Source organism: Zootoca vivipara, chromosome 5 (assembly GCF_965207765.1).
Source record: "Zootoca vivipara chromosome 5, rZooViv2.hap1.1, whole genome shotgun sequence".
NCBI classification, from domain to species: Eukaryota; Metazoa; Chordata; class Lepidosauria; order Squamata; family Lacertidae; genus Zootoca; species Zootoca vivipara.
The window spans coordinates 17,039,976-17,057,102 of record NC_142588.1 but is presented as its reverse complement, the minus strand read 5'-3'; the positions used below and the strand labels follow the sequence as shown (position 1 = coordinate 17,057,102).

At 43.1% G+C, this 17,127-nt stretch overlaps 2 protein-coding genes across 4 annotated transcripts in view; one reads left to right on the top strand and one right to left on the bottom strand.

Moving 5' to 3' along the window:
- The first annotated feature begins 687 nt into the window (after positions 1-687).
- Positions 688-15,426, top strand: PLAC9 (placenta associated 9). 2 transcript variants are annotated; one of them, XM_060275005.2, is made up of 4 exons: positions 688-833; positions 9,581-9,681; positions 13,262-13,379; positions 13,922-15,426. In XM_060275005.2, exons 1-4 carry the CDS (start codon positions 779-781, stop codon positions 13,930-13,932), a joined length of 285 nt encoding a protein of 94 aa, XP_060130988.2. In that variant the 5' UTR covers positions 688-778; the 3' UTR covers positions 13,933-15,426. The 2 variants fall into 2 exon arrangements, with proteins under 2 accessions (XP_060130988.2, XP_034994552.3); XM_035138661.3 differs by having other exon boundaries at positions 13,259-13,379.
- Positions 15,055-17,127, bottom strand: part of ANXA11 (annexin A11) — a 33,750-nt gene continuing 31,677 nt past the window's right edge. For both annotated transcript variants that reach the window (XM_088669503.1, XM_035138660.3), the window contains one exon: positions 15,055-16,803. In XM_088669503.1, coding sequence (XP_088525629.1) covers positions 16,744-16,803 — 60 coding nt within the window. In that variant the 3' untranslated portion in view covers positions 15,055-16,743. The remainder of the gene's footprint in view (positions 16,804-17,127) is intronic.

Below are 17,127 nucleotides of genomic sequence, written 5' to 3'. Positions count from 1 at the left end.
TTCCAAAGCGGGAGGCGTAAGGCAGGCAATTCCCCTTGTGCTGCACCTGATAGCCAGCTAGCTTTCAAAATCCCTTGTGTGGAAACTGGCCTCATCTGAAGCCCAGAAGGTTCCCCATCCCTGTTGTAGACAATGCTGGGTGTGATAAATTATTTGTCTGACGTGGTATAAAGCCTATTTCCTATGCCTCTGATTTATGTTTCTGCGAGGAATCTTAAGTTTGTGAGTACATGTAAGATACTGGAACTATGGTAGCCTGCGCTGAGCTTTCAAGACAGAGTGGGATTCTTAAAGAAATCTAACCAAACAAGTAATAATAGGCCAGACTGGTGAACCCCACGTTGTTCTCTCCTGCAGAGTGATTAAAAACTCTGCACACAGAAATCCAAGGCAGCTGCTCTGTGCTTGATCCAATTCGTTGTATTCAGCGGAGCTCTTTTTTTTTTTTGGCACATTCCAATCTTGCTCCATATAAATAAATAACAAACTCTCACACAGCCCACCTTTCGCTTCAGCAGATTTGGCCTAGAATGCGTTTCCCAGGGTGACTGGTCCCTATGTGGAGTTTAAAGGGTGGCTTGGATGGGGGTGGGGAGAAAGGAAGGCGAGGACCGCCTAAGAAACTTGGCTCAGCAGCCAGAGACTATTTCCTCCCAATTCTCCGGCTGCCAATCCAAACTCTTCTGCAGAGGGCCAGTGCATACTGGGGAGAGAGGCTGCTTATTTCTCTTCATCTGCTGGACCAGGAGAGATTCCTCCGGACGGAGCCTCTGAAACTATGCTTTGCATTTGGCCTCTGCTTTTTATTCTAATGCTGAACGGACAAGGATTGGGTAAGTCTTTCAAAACTGGCAGCTTGTAGAAGCAATATCTGCTCGAGGGAAGAGCAGCCATCGGAAGCAAATTGTTAGAGATGGATAGAAATATAACGTGCTCATTCTTGGTTCAAAACAGCCAGCGGGATGTTTTAACTTCTGAAGTTCACATAAGGAAAGCCCTACATAATAAGCATGACCTCTGTGCAATTGGAGATCATGTTTTATAGACGCAAACTATAAACTTTTACAGGGTTTCAAAAATATGCAGCACTTGTCAGGCTTCACCAAAATGGTATGCAGGTTCAAGTGCAATTCACTTTTGTCAGTCAATCATATGGCCTTCTTAACAGCGTTCAGTTTGGGAGAGCTTAAGAAAGAATTATATTGCTGCGAGAACATCAGTGTTTCAAGAAGCTAGGAATGAAGATGCTTGGTAGCCTATTTCTAAAGTTTTTCCTTGGTTAATAGTGCTGTGTTTGCCACTATAAGTTGTTTTATTGGACTGCATATTGTAGTAGGGAAAATACAAACCGTTTGCATGATGCTGGATCTTAGACTCTTAGCGTGTAGAAGTATTTTAAAGATACCTTTGTGTCACACACTGCCATTCTTGAATAAGGGTGCAATCTAGTGAAGGCAAACAATATAAAGGGTGCAGCTCTTTGGAGTATACAGTAATTGAATTTATGGGGTCCCACTTCTGAATTAATTTGCATAGGATTTGGCTAAAATTTATTTCAGTAGAAGAAAACTTTGGCAGTGTTTAACTTTCTCACTGAAATGAACAGGGTATAAAAAATCCTTGCTAGACATTGCTTTAAATCTGCAAAGATTTTTGGTTTTGCCATGGGGTACTGGGGTAGGCTTTCATGCTTCTCTTACAGTCTCCATTGGGTACATTTTCCTCACCCCTTATACTTGCTGTTCTTTCGGCATTGCATAGAAATGCTAAAGGGCTGTGTAGACAGGTTGTTTTTGTGGCATTTCTTCAAGCATTAATTAATTTTATCCAGGTATATGGATGCTGCCTGCCAGCCTATATCACAGTAAACATAGGCTGCAAATCCCACTTGTAGATCCTCACTTCCCTCTTGTGAAGTTATAGGTAGGTAGCCGTGTTGGTCTGACGTAGTCGAAACAAAATAAAAGAATTCCTTCCAGCAGCACCTTAGAGACCAAGTAAGTTTGCCATTGGTATGAGCTTTTGTGTGCATGCATAGTTGGTCTCTAAGGTGCTGCTGGAAGGAATTTTTTATTTTGTTCCCTCTTGTGAGTTTGCTTTAGTTATTAGGTATGTAGAAGCAGTGAGTAATAAGCTGTAAGTCAGGACAATTCCCGCCTCTGTTCTCAATTGCCAGATCAAGCCACTGTCTCTCAACCTTGGCCTCAAATCTGCAGTCTGGGAATAATAATAATAATAATAATAATAATAATAATAATAATAATAAATGTAGAACTACCTTACAGGACTGTTATAAGAATTACTGAGGCAAACCTTTGAGCACTTGTGGCAAATGCCATGGAACTAATCCAACTTGCAGGCAGATCAGTTGATTGGCAAGCAGCACTAAATGCAGACGCAGTTGCAAAATAATACCTTTCACTTGAAATACATTCAAGTTGGGACTTTTCTTGTTGATTTGGCTCCCACCCCCACTTTCCTCTTTCGGATCTGCTTTAGTTGTACTACCTTCTTGAGTTGCTTTGTGCCTTGAGGATGTGTAGACATTACTGGCTCAAAACGCAGCCAGGCGGTTTTTCTTTCTCAGTTTGGCTCAAAACTGTTTTGTGGGGAAATGCATCATAACACAGTATTTTGTAACAAATAACAGCATAGCTGCAGGATACATATGGATGGCAGCTAACACTCCTTGTACACAGTTTCCCAAACCAGCAGTGGGAGTGTGCTGTGGAATTGCACACACAATTCCCCATTCAGCAAGAAATATGCACACATAGATACCAGCTCCTGCACACACACCTTTGAAAACTACAGTAAGTATTATTGAAGTGGCACCCACAGATAATGGCCAGGATGCAACCCAAATGGCCAAAGGCCTGGAAACGATGCCTTATGCCAGGGCAGTCTCGAGGAGGTCGGGTGCCCTGGTGCTGAAGGGCGGAGATCGCTCCGGCGCCCCCGCCCTCGCAGGGCGCAGCATGGTTTCCGCGTGGCTTTGCTGCGTGCCGCCCGGCCTATCGGCCCAGCGCCCTGGCGCACTGCACCACCAGAGGTCTACCTAGAGCCGGCCCTGCCTTATGAGGAATGGCTTAGGGAGCTAGGTATGTTTAGCCTGGAGAAGAGAAGGTTAAGGGGAGATATGATAGCCATGTTCAAATATATAAAAGGATGTCATATAGAGGAGGGAGAAAGGTTGTTTTCTGCTGCTCCAGAGAAGCGGACACGGAGCAATGGATTCAAACTACAAGAAAGAAGATTCCACCTAAACATTAGGAAGAACTGTCTGACAGTAAGAGCTGTTCGACAGTGGAATTTGCTGCCAAGGAGTGTGGTGGAGTCTCCTTTGGAAGTCTTTAAGCGGAGGTTTGACAGCCACCTGTCAGGAATGCTTTGATGGTGTTTCCTGCTTGGCGAGGGGTTGGACTGGATGGCCCTTGTGGTCTCTTCCAACTCTATGATTCTATGATTCTAACTATGCAAGCTGTTCAACATGCCCAAGGTTTTAGAGGACTTGCGTTTTTCAGACAGCAAACCCCCATAATTACACAGCAAATTATTTATTGTAATTTGTTCTTCTTCTTAAGTAGCTCAGTACTAGACATCAAGGGATAAATAAACTATGTGGCAGGAAGCCCACTAATTTAAATCGAGGTCTGTGACAGTCCTATGTGAACGGTATGCATGTGTCCTGTTGTTTAGAGCAAAAGGAGCAGGCAACTGTATAATAATGATGATGAGGTTGATGATGATAATACATTTTTTATTATTTATACCCCACCCATCTGGTTGGGACCCCCCCCCCCCGCCACTCCGTATGTGTTCTGGAGGTGGGGGGCAGATGGTAAACCCTCCCCATCTTTATGGTTTATGTCCCTTCAACTTGTTCCCACAAGCACTTTTTACCTTCATAGGGTTTAGATGCCAAGCTGGGAGGACAGTGGAGTGTGAGAGAGGGGAGGCCATGGGCAGGTACAGAGGATTTCCTGCCCAACATCTGTGCTCTCCTTTCACTCTAAAAAACAACAGCTGTCATCTGCCCCCCATTATATGCATGTTTGGGATATACCTGGGTTCAAGTGAACAGGTTTGTCACCATCACCTCTAGTTTTGTCCTGAGGGGAATCTCCAAAGCATTTTGTGATGGGCTCTGCAGATTAAAAAAAACCCCAACCAACCTCAAATCACATCAGTGCACATGCAAACTCTCAGATGTGCCTAAAACAGCTTTTTCAGTGGTTGCCATTTCTTTCGCTGTTTTTTGTGGTTAATTGGGAGGTTTTATGGGTTAGCAACTGAAAAGTGTAGCCAGCTGGGGGAGAAACTTTGGATCCCAAAGGCAGAGTACAAATGAATACCCTCCAACATTCCTCAAATGAAAATAGGGACTGTTCCCACTAGACACCCCCATTTTTGTGTTCCCCACCCCCCACAGCAGAGCATTTCCTATCAGAAGAAAGGCAGGTGCCAACACAACTATGTCACCAGGACACGGCACACGTGCTCTTGACCGTCCTGAGAAAACCCCTTGACCCGATTTTATTTTGTTCTTGGGTAGATTTATACAAAGAAAAACACACCAATAAGTAAATTTTGGAAAGGGGCAAGCTTAGATGCAAACACACAAAGTATTGTTATTTTTTAAATCAAGACTTTCTTCCCTCCCAGGGCAGCCCTGCCCTTCAGAGCTGATACGTCACACAAGGCTGGGCCTTGGCAGCGGCAGCCTCTCCTCCTGCTCCTTGCCCTCTCCAGCAGCTCTACAAGCTCCCCAAGGGAGGAGGCTGGCATCATTGGCCATGGAGAGGCCATGGGATGCTCCTGCCAGCCACTGTCACTGCTCGGTACAAGCCCTGGCTCATCCTCCTCTCCAGGCTCGGCTACGGCAGCACTGACGGGGTAAATAGGGACATTCCAGGATCCAATCAGAAGCCAAGATGAGTTTTCCAATTCCGGGACTATCCCTGGAAAATCGGGACACTTGGAGGGTATGGACTATTCCAGGGAGCTCAGATCTTCCAGGCTTGTCGGAATTATAACTCCAAAGTAATATACTTTGTAAAGTACTTTGAACACTCTGAAGAACTCTGTCGGTGCTAAGTATCACCACAATCACACAGACACATAACTCCATCTACCGCTGAAGAGCAATCGAAAGTGCTCTTAGTCCTCTCAGAAATATTTATCTTCTTCCCGAGCGCAAGGAAGGATAGCCAAAGCAAGCACAGAATTAAGCCAAGCGAGTTCTTATTACCCTGACGTAATATTTTGGACAGAGGGGACGTTGTCAAGTAAACGAAACCGAGTGGGACAAAAACACCCAGACAAAAATCACCTCGGCTCTGTGGATCTTTTGTTTGACCTCACGATATAAGAGAGACATGCATTCAGGTGCCTATATTTTCCAAGGAACCTGTTTCACATTGCTTTGCTAGAGGAGGAATCTTTGTGCGTTGGAGAGGATCCCAGGGAGATGGTTGACTCAGTTCACATGGGAATGAGCCAGACCCATTGGGTCTGACAGTCATACTGTGTTAACGGAGAATGCACCAAGAACAATTTGACAATGGCTGCTTTCAGGCTACATATCTAAGAAAAGAAATGGTGGGTTTTTTTTGCATTAATCAAAATAGGCTGTGCATAAGAAATTGTCTCTGCTGGAGAGAATGACCTCAGTATATTCCGCTCCCAGATTTCTTTTTAGAAATCAACTCTCACCCTTGGCTGCAATCCACTGTTAAGAATCTTTGCTTTATTCTATCAGAACTTACATTCCACCCTGCTGCTTTATGAGGCTACCGCACGCTAGAGTACAGAAGATAGCAACAACAAGAACAGCCTGAACCAAATTATTCAGGCTTATGAGGAAACTTCGCCTCTTTGGCTTGTCACCATTTTCACTGGTTCTGCCCCACCATGTCTTTATTTTAGCAACAGCATCACACACACACACACACACACACAAACAAATAGCAAGCAAAGCATTTCCTCTGGCAAGTTGGTGGTTGGACCTCCTCCTAAATTTTGGCATTAGGCTGCTGACAAAGGCATTGGAGGAGAGCTTGTGGCAGGGTCTCCAGGTGAGATGAGGTGGTTTGGTGTCTAGTAGGGTTGCCATGTGTCTAGAACTTCCTGGACATATCTGTGCCTGGGCAAAAATGGCTAAAAATGTCCAGGAAAATCCAACTCATGTTGGCAGTGTCGTTTTTGACTGTTTTCCTTAAAAACAGCTCAAAAACTTCATTTTGTTTTGGTGAATTTGCCAAAAAAGCTCAACAGTTTTGGGCAAAACTAAAAAAAAAGAGCTCAACATTTCCCTATCTTTGAAGGTGTGTGTACTGCCTCATCTTGGAATAGGTGCATTTTCTGAAGGTGGGACAAATGCAGACCAGCTCAAATTTACATTTAAAGAGCAATTAGTCCAGTTCAGCCCCCCCCCCCCGGCAAAGTAGTGATATCCGCAAACTTTAGCAAGAAAGGCTATCTGGAATGGATGGGCAGGGAAACAGAAGCAGCCCAAGGACTCTATTTCAGATCTACTTGGATAAACCGTATACCTCCGAAGCCCTATTTCTGCCTGCTTGTTAAATGAGTTTTAAGCAATATGCAGTCCACTACTAAGCTTGGACACAACATATAAAAATTTAGACGTTTTGTCCCAGTTTGGAGTCAGGCAAAACGTTCTTATCTTTGTGAAGAGATGAAGCCAGAAATGAGTGTTGGGCTTGTGAACTAGGCTTTCCCTGTGTCCCAGCTTTGATGCAGAGATCCTGGTTTGTTAGTGAAGGAAAGATGGACAAGGGAGGAGCTGCCATGCCCGATGCTCATTTTCAGCTTGGTAGAACATGAATGTCACAGCTGAACCAGCCTTTGGGTAGCTTTTATTTTGAAAAGACCATTTTCTACACACCATTGGTTTTGCTCATGTGACTACTTCACTCAAAACTCTGTCCCCCCCCCTCCATGCTGGCTGATGTTTTATCTTGGAATTGTGCTTCTCTTATCTGCTGTGCACGATGCATGAAAAAACAGGATTTTTAACTTACTGAGGTTTCCCCAGCATAAGTGAAAACAGAAACATTTTAATCAGGAATAAGTCACAATGAGTCCAGGAAAGCATTCAGCAAAAAAAAAAAAACCTCGAAGCTGCCATGCTTCTTACTCAGTGGCCCAAGAAATTCCAAGCAGATGTTGATATCACATGTGGAAACAGTTATTCTGGTTGCATCGTGCTGTGTGTGGCTTTGTGTCCTACGGCTAGGAACGTTGCCTCTTTAATTAGAATAACATACATTAATTATGTGGTTTGAAAGTTAATTCCAAAATAAAAATGCTGTCAGACTTTTTTCCTCATCTGTTTATATTGCTGAGCAAAGCAATAGTTGGCATGGTATTGTTCTTAGCCCTTTGTGTTGGATTAGGACTTGAGAGACCCATGTTCCAATCGCCACTCAGCCCAGAAACTCACCCAGTGACCTTGGGCCAGTTAATCAGGTTTCAGCCTAACCTACCTATGGACGCTAAGCTTGTTCTGAGAGAGGCAGTGCTTTTTTTCTTTAAAAATGTTTAGTGGTACTCTCGTTTTGACTCAAGAAAACCACCATTTTATAGTTCAAACCGGGAAAAATAAATACAGCAAATGGACAAAAGTACAAAGATTCACAAAATGTTTAGGGGTATGCGTACCCCTGCGTTCCCCAGAGGAAAAAAGCACTAGAGAGGTGAAGAGATTTCACTGGATGTAGGAAACCAGGGTAGGAATTTGAGGAGGCGTCATATGCCTGAGTGATTGAAGAGGTGAACATTTTGGGCAGCAGACAGGTGATGTTTTGCAACAAAGGAATAACCAGGCAGGAAGGAAAAGGTTGTGGTGGCATGAAGTTTTTAGATGAGTTTTAAAGCTGAAAATTTTCAGTGCTGTGCAGGGACAAAGTATACGACGGATCTGTGGGATATGCTCTCTGGAAGTAAATTAAGGGAAATAAATTCTTTTTGGAAATTCCATTATTTCTCATTGAGGTGATTATACATACCAGCCACAGGCCAGAGTTACCATGCCAAGTTAAAAACCTGCTGACAGCCTACATTTTCTTAAACTGGCAGCATTTGTACTTATTTTATAGTAACATCTTGGGAGTTTCCCGTGTAAAGTGGCCTCTTTCATATTAAGTCAGGGAATACATTGTTGACATTTGCTGTTCCCCCCTGAAAAACATTTTCCAAAGCTCAGTGGTGGTTTAGCGTTACACACACTTTTAACCAACTTTCCTGACTTTGAGGCAAACATAGTTTTGGCTGCACTCATCATTCTGAAATGGGTGGGGCCTCCACTACAAACCTTTTAAGGTTTGATGGTTGGCCAAATATTTGAGGAGGGCCTTTCCCTACTCTTTAATGACATGTTGTTTTTCTTTCCATAAAGATTTAAAAAGAGATTGTTGTGTTGCCATTATGAGGAGACAGCTTCCCTCATATAAAAACAATGCTAAAGGCAAAATAAAGAAACCAGTGTAAATAATTAGCACTAATACTAATTTACTGTCGGATAAATCATCTTGAATTCAGTTGGCCAGAGTAAACATTCTAGCGAAGGCATCCCCAAACTTCGGCCCTCCAGCTGTTTTGGACTACAATTCCCATCTTCCCCGACCACTGGTCCTGTTAGCTAGGGATCATGGGAATTGTAGGCCAAAACATCTGGAGGGCCAAAGTTTGGGGATGCCCGATCTAGCGCTATGTGGACTGATGCACCTAATCTCACAGTGCTCCAGTTTCTGTTCTTACGTTTTTTAACAACAACAACAACAACAACAACATATTATTGATGTAAACTATATACTGTAAATATAACGAACAATATTACTATTTATTAAAAATCTAGACCACAAGCTTAACATGAGTCAACAGTGTGATGCAGCAGCAAAAAAAGCTAATGCGATTTCAGGCTGCATCAAGAGAAGTAATACCACCACTCTATTCTGCCTTGGTCAAATGGAAAACCATGCCCAATTCTGGGCACCACAATTTAAGAAGGATATTGACAAGCTGGAACCGTGTGCAGAGGAGGGCGACTGAGATGATCCATCAACAAATAAATAATGTCACTTACCCTAATAGAGTTCAGTTGCCTGTTCTGTTCTTTTGGTATTATATTGAAATACCACATGGTTGTGATCTTTGGCATATTTCCCTCCACAAACTAGTAAACTTTAGAAAGAAGAGATCATCTCAGTGGTGTGTCACCCCTGATGAGCTTTGATGCTATAGGGCAGGCTTCCTCAAACTCGGCCCTACAGATGTTTTTGGCCTACAACTCCCATGATCCCAAGCTAGCAGGACCAGTGGTCAGGGATGATGGGAATTGTAGTCTCAAAACATCTGGAGGGCTAAGTTTGAGGAAGCCTGCTATAGGAGGTCCCAGTTCTGCTGAATTGTGGAACCCTTAAGAGTTCAACTCTTCAGTGGATGTTCCCACACATGGGGGATTCTGAGTATTTTTCAAAACCTAAATATAGCGTGGAATAAAAAACAAAACAAAGCCTAGGCAAAGTTTTAATATTGCTTGCTTTCCCCGCTCTTGCAGTTGCTGCTGATCCTGTCACTGATCTCACAGGGAGTTTGGAGCAGAATGACTGGTGTGATGACCACAATACAATTCATAAGCGCTTAGATACTATCCAAGAGGTAAGGCGATCTAGCAGAGCAATGTTACAGGCACAGTTACTCTTCCAGTCTGTTCCTTGGTACCTTTCCAAAATGGCTCTCACACACAAAATATGGGTCGCAGTCAAAGGGGCAAGAGATCTGTAATTGTGTCACACTGAGGTGGGGTGGGGAATACAACATTTTTCTTTTCATGAATCTTGCTTTAGACCAGGCATCTCCAAACTTCGGCCCTCCAGATGTTTTGGACTACAATTCCCATCTTCCCTGACCACTGGTCCTGTTAGCTAGGGATCATGGGAATTGTAGGCCAAAACATCTGGAGGGCTGCAGTTTGGGGATGCCTGCTTTAGACACTTACAAATAATATCTGAACTACTGTGCTGGGAAGGTTCAGGGGCAATTAGATGTGGCAGTATACCAGCAAGCAGGGCTATGGATTCATTATTACAGCTCATACATTGTGGATGGACTGTCTCAGGTTCAATCCTTGCTGTCTTTAGCTTTTTAAAAGGCTGTGAATTTCCTGCTCTGCCTTAAGTCCTGGAGAGCTGGAATAAACAAAACTAGGTTATGTAACCAATAGCTAATTACTGTACAGTGGTTTCCCCATGCAGATGTTAAAGCCAGGGTGATGAAGTGGATGGAGCACCACATCTAGGATTAAATCCCTGTTTAGGCATGATTATCAGTTTTGGCTTAGTCACCATCTTTCATCTTAACCTACCCCACGTGGTTTGTTATATGTTGATAACATGTTTGTGCAGGGAAAATCCATGTACGTTGCCTTGAGCTAGTAAGGACAGGTTAAATGCAAATCACCCATGATCACTTTGGGGAGTACAATTGTATCTTGGAAGTCGAACAGAATCCGTTCCAGAAGTCTGTTCGACTTCCAAAACATTTGGAAACCAAAGCGCGGCTTCTGATTGGCTGCAGGAACCTCCTGCAGCCAATCAAAAGCCGTGGAAGCCCCGTCGGAGATTCGGCTTCCAAAAAAAGTTCGGAAACCGGAACACTCACTTCTGGGTTTCGATCGTTCAGGAGCCGAAATGTAGGAGCACCAAGGCATTTGACAACCAAGGTACGACTGTGCATGAAACTTTGTCTAGGCAGAAATCTGATTGTGAAATGGATTCTTGCCTCGATTCTTCATCCACGTTTTGCACAGAGCACTTTTATTTTACCTCGGTTTGTGTTTACAGCAACGTATAAGAACCTCTCACTGGCTGTATTTGCATGGAACATTCAGAGGTATGAGAATTAGCCTCAGGCTCACATACTTTGAAGAAAGCAGAAGCTTCTCCTTCCATTTTAACTATAGTTTACTATTGCATCTGAACCCCAAACTACAGTTAATCATAAAATGAGGGGCTTGCATTTCAAGATTAGGTAAACCTGTTTGTATTACTTGGTACTTTAGGACTTTAATGTGCTCTATATGATTTTGGTAAAGAAATTCATTTGTTTCTAGCTCACAATATCCATTTTCTTTTCTTTTTTGGCGTTTGTGTGTTCCTGTTTTTGTTTTCTTTGCAGCTCTATTTGCTTTATTTTGTTCTGTTACAATAAAAATAATATAAATTTATACACTCAACAGACAAAAAACACTCCTCCTATCAACCACACCAGAGGAAGGCGATTTAACATTACATGTACATGCAAACCAGGTCAGTCCCCGGTTAATCTCAATTAAGAAATAAATCAACACCCTTCTCCACTAGAGGGCAGCACAAGACCAGAAATGCTAATCCTGCTCTCTACAGATTATCTCTCCCTCCTTGGCGTAGGGTTGGTATACAGCGGATATAGCTTGCAAAGGATGAACTTCCACCTGCATCTGCATTTACTGTGGGAGTGATGAATCCAAATGGGCAAGGGGCACAATGGTCTTTTTTTAAAAAAAAGATTAAAATAACCTTTATTGAATTTAAAATAATTATAAAACAAAACAGTCAACTAGAATTCCAACAAAAAATACACAACAACCAAAAAATATATACAAATAAACAATCATAAACATTCAAATAAAACTTATCCTATCTTCTGCCATATTTATTGGTCTAGCTTCTACATCTTCATTTCAATATCCATATTCATATCATCTTATCCCGATTGACTTCCCCTTCTCTTCCTCCCTGGCTTCAAAGTTTTTAACTTTCCCACTGCATCCATTTACTTTCCTCTTGGGAATTCTACAAAATATTCGTTTTTAAAACCAAGTTCTTGCAGATATATTCCGAATTTTTCCCAATTGTTATTAAACTTTTTATTTGAACCACCCCTTATCGAATTTGTCAATTTGGCCAGATCAATATAACTAATTTCTCTTGCCAATCTCTAATCGTAGGGACTTCCTGGGTTTTCCATAATTTAGCGATTGAAATTCTTGCTGCCACCACTCAATACAAAAATATCTTCTCATCCTTTTTTTCACTTCTTGTTTGACCATACCTAATAGGAAAGGGGCACAATGGTCTTGCAACTTACGCACATTTAATTTGTGCAGCTGCAGTGTTATGTGCGTGGCAGCCATCCAGACAGCTGAAATCATGCAAGGCGGAGAGCTTAAAAGCCCATCGTGGGAAGAACCTTTAAGCTCTCCGATTTGCTTACTGGGTTCTGGGAGGCTCTTGCGAAAGCCTCCAAAACCCACACAAGAGCCTCCCAGAGCCCATTCAGTAAAGCAGAGAATGTTCTTGTGGTGACCACAAATTGTTCCCCCAGTTGACTAGACAAACCATGGCTTTTCCCCCGAAAAACTTGGATGTTTCTTCCAGCCTTGCTCTTGCCTTAGAGTGACCTTTGTAGACTGGACATCTGCGATGGGGTGGTCAAACAAGCCTTATGGTTTCATAGCTGCAAAGTCTCCCGTTTTTCGCGGGAAACCCCCAGATTTTAATCTGTTTCCTGCTGGTTTCCCGAATTGAAAAAAATCCCGGAAATCCCCCAGAATTCCTACCTGCCAGGGAGGCTCCATTTTGGGTGCTGGCGCTGCCCGATTTCTGGTGCCCAGACATGGGTAGTGCGGCACCGGAAGTCACTTCTACAAATGTCTGGAAATGCGTAGAAGTGACTTCAGATGCCGCTCCGCCCATGCCTGGGCACCGAAAATCAGGCAGAGCGGCACTGGAAGTTGCTTCTACACATGTCCGGAAGTTGCGTAGAAGCGACTTCCAGTGCCGTGCCGCTGCTGATCCCGCATTTTTCAGCGGGAGACTTGGCAGCTATGTATGGTTCACATGCAACGTCAAGTCATAGCCCAAGACAAGATTCATAAGCCAACAACAGACAATGCCTTTGGATTGATAGTGGCTTGCTGGCACTTAGCGATGAAACTCACTGGGTGACCTAGGGGCAGTCAGCATCTCTCAGCCTACCATCCTACCTCACAGGGTTGTGGAGAGGAGAAAATGGGGAGGGGAGAACCTTGTACACCAGCTCATTGAAGGAAAAGTTGGGATATAAAGGAAACCAACCAACCAACCAAAGTTAAGCTGTTTGGCAGAGTTCGCGCAAATACTAAGCCATAGAACCAGGCTAATTCAGGAGATGCTGATAGAAGTGGATTACCCTAAATTTCGCTTTTCTTCATTAGCAGGTGGAAAAGACGGCTGATCTTCTTGACTCTGAAGTCAAGTCCCTGCTCAACACCATAAGTGAAACTGCATGGAATGTTCCTCTTGCTCCTGGAACTCCCTTGATGGATATCTTTGAAGGTATGAATCCCAGAGAAATGTAGCACATCTATTATCCAAGTGTCCACAACCGCTTGTAAATGTTGCAATTCAGCGCACAGAATGCAGTTGTACCCTGAAGATCACTTCACTTGGGGAATAATATGGTCGGTTGCTGTAGCCTTAAAACTCCCGAGATGCGTAACACTACTGAAATATCTGTTTCAAGTTCATCAGCTACTATTAATTGTTGACCTTCTGTAAATGAAGTAATCCTGTTCACAGAAGGGCTTTAATCTAGCAAAACCTTCACTAGTGGGGTGGGGAGAGAGGAAGTTCCCCCTCTGCAGGACCCTGTGCCTCCCCGAAATCTGCTCTGGAAAATTTGGTTACCTCTGGAATTTATTTATTTTTGGGTAGGAGAGAGGATCAAGTGAAAACTGCACCGCCTGCTTCTGTTAGTGGAAGGCTAACACTGGGATGTGACCCTTCACCTGCTTTTTAACAAATGCTGCCTTCTCTAGAAACCGATGGCTTGGTGGATTGTCACTACAATCTCCCTTCCTCTCTCTCTCATTCAATAGATACCAGTTGAGCTTCAAGAAGACGGACCAAAGGAACAGACTGTAATATCTATATACCTATATCTCCCACCTGCATAATCAACCCACATTGCACTCTTTTATAAGCTTCCAGACCAGACAGATGTCTTGAGACTTGGGATGGGGAGTACAGTATTCCACTACAAGTTCCTCTGTGTTATGATCTAATCGTACTGACGCGTAATACCAAAAGAGAAGTTTTCTTCCCATCTATCCTGAAGATTTAGAGAGTCCTAAAATTGTTTTAAAAATATCCTCACTGCAATGACCCCTGCGGAGAAGTTAAATGTCCCGGAAGGTCCAGCCGTCTGGCGGTAAAGAAAAAGGAGCAGAAATTAGAAGAGGTACTGTTGGAAGTTTTCACGGGGTACCTGGTAGTCTCCAAAATTGGGTTGCCATCTCTGGTCATGAAGAAATTTTTGTTCTTGTTAATTGGTCAAATTTTAGGATGGTTAACCTGTTAGCTAGGTAACCTGCAGCACTGGTGCCACAAGGGAAAATAAGCAACAGGTGGTTATGGCGCTCCTGGAGAGTAGGGGCAGGAAAGCATGTGAGCCTGGCTGCAGCACAGTCTTGCTCGCAAGCTTTCTAGAGGCACCTAATGCTGATCATTGCTGGAAGTACCAGGGTGGGAGTTTTGGTGTGGTCCAGCAAGACTTCCGATCTGGCAGTACTCCCCAGCTGAAACACCTTGTGAAAGCGCATAACTCCTGGACTTGTGGCACACTTGCCAAAAACTGCTTCCAAACTTCTTGAAATATCCAGGTTTGTCCAATGTTGGAAACAGGATGCAGAGCTCAGTGGCCGAGGGATGGGTTTGTTTGTACTGTAACACTCTGTCCTTGTGTCTTTGCTCAAGCCTTTCTTATGAAGGGACAGATAACCAAGGAGCCACAGTGAGCAGCCTAAGTGGAATGATTTCATGTTTTATGTAGAAGCTAGAACCCCTCTGCAACATTTGCTCAAGAAACTGCCTGATGGTGCTTAAGCTCACTAGTCTGATTTGCCTGAGACACGACCGATTCCCTGAGGGGAGCCATCCATGGTTGAAGCTGAATATCCCAAAGGAATGATGTTGTCAACATGGCAGAAATAAGAACACTGATGCAGGAGGCTTGGATACTAATTTGGTTTATTTGTACAAATCTTCTTTTAAAAAAATTATATATTTGATTTTTAAGGAAGAATTCTACAAAAACACACAAAGAGAAAAAGCTTTGGCATACACTCAGATTGAAGGCATTTCGAGCTGCCCCCCAAAAGACAACTTTGGCTGGATCATGCTAGCGGCAAGTCCATCTAAGAATCAGGAAACTGAATGGGGAAAGTGATACATGTGCTGAATGCTTAAATCAATGGGGGTTTCCTTTGTGCTTATTTTTGTAAAAGAGGAGCATTTTCTGTGGAATCTCCATTGCCTTCTGTGTTCCTGTTTATATTCCAATAAAAAGTTTGGAGCTTGTAAAGCAGCCTTTTCTAACAATGAAGGCTTGTTCATATGTTGCTTTCAAGAGAAAAAGCTGATCCTCCGCATATTGAAAAATGAATGAGTGGAAATGTTTGATTGTAGGCTGTCCCTGAGAGCTAAACTAGATATGATGCTGAAGACATCAACAGAGAGCCAATAGATTTTTAAGTTTTAAAAATGGCTGTGTGTGTTTGAAGTGTTGGGATTCTGCATGAACAGAGAGATTAAGCCCTTTCCTCTCCTATCGCAACTCTGAACAGAAAGTAACTGCTCCATTTCATGCTGCTATTACTGCTTGGAGAGGAAAGCTCTCATTGGCAAGTCTAAGCCTTAGCAGAGTTAGGTTTTTGTGGGTGTGCTTTGTAACACGCCATTGGCACAACAGTGCATTAGGAACAGTGGGAGGCTCAACCTTACACTATCCCGCTGTCTCAGTTGTTCTGTGATGCTTCAACAACAGCAGCCTTGCTCTCTTAGCACGTGAAAATGGGACAAAAAAATAAACTGGAACGTTTCTAGTAGAAAACATTACAAGGTTCCAGCAGGAAGTTATGGAACCTGCACTGATAGAAAACAAAGCTGTACCACATTTTTGCAGGTGCACTCTTGAAAGCGGGGTCATGCATAACCACCAGGTTATCAGCAGGAGCATAAATCTGCAAGAATGCACAAGAAACAGGGACCCTAATGACAAACACCCTGGCAGACTTCCTAACATCTTGGTCCTGAATTCTGCCAACGCACCACACATCCCCTCTCCTTCAATTTAGGGGCAATATCACAGACTTCAGGGAGATCCAGCATTCAAAACATCATAAGGCAGCATAAAGATTCTAGCCAGACTTTTACATTTCTCCTTGGACAGCAATGAGTGAACAGGGTCTGAAAGTCTACCCAATCACTGTTCAGAACAGGATTTTTTAAAAAATATATTAGGCAACAAGCATGTAAATATTAAATGCACCATGCACCACACACAAAAAGTACAAAACATTTTTTGTATAAGACGCAAAGCTGTATAGAATCATTTGGCTCGCACAAATAAAGGTGATTCCAAACAAAAGCTATTCACGCAACACAAGCCACTTCCATACAGTGGGGTGTGGTCCCCCCCCCCAATAAGAAAGCAAAAACCTGTTTGTGAACTACAGTTATCTGGTGGAGCAGCCTTCCTCTCTATAGCAGGATTTATTTCTGTACTCATAGTATATTATTCAAAGAAAGGAATAACGTGGCACTTTAGAGAAAGAATCTTCTGGATATTTGAAGTTTTGACAGCATGTGTGAAATGATAGCATAAAACCAGCTTTTTTTTTTTAAATCCAGGTGACTCAACTTAGTCATTTCCACCACACAATTTCAGCAGGATCTTCCTGTAGTCTCCAGAAGTGTCACCCTGGTAAGAAACACCAAAAGGGGAAAAAGTGATCTTGCGCCAAAGGTTAAAGAGAGAGCAATCATCTTTGTGTCAGAAGCCAACAGGTGAACCTCCCAGTTACACAAGGCATACACCTTGCTCATCTGAACCCACAGACAAGACGTTTATACCTGGGGAGACAGCAGCCACCTGATTTATTCTCTCCCTCCCCAACACTTCCATAGCAACACCTTATTTAATATGGTTTTTTTGTTTTGCTTTCTGTTAAAACAACAGCGGTGTGGAGCAAATTCAGCCCCCTGATATACTGTGGAGCTACAGCCTATGAAACAGGCTAGATCA

Excerpts from the sequence above, each read along its gene's own strand:
- PLAC9 (XM_035138661.3), top strand. The coding sequence starts at position 779 with ATGCTTTGCATTTGGCCTCTGCTTTTTATTCTAATGCTGAACGGACAA. Across the intron at positions 834-9,580 it reads GCTGAACGGACAAGGATTGG|TTGCTGCTGATCCTGTCACT; the intron begins GTAAGTCTTTCA and ends CCGCTCTTGCAG. Across the intron at positions 9,682-13,258 it reads GCTTAGATACTATCCAAGAG|CAGGTGGAAAAGACGGCTGA; the intron begins GTAAGGCGATCT and ends TTTCTTCATTAG.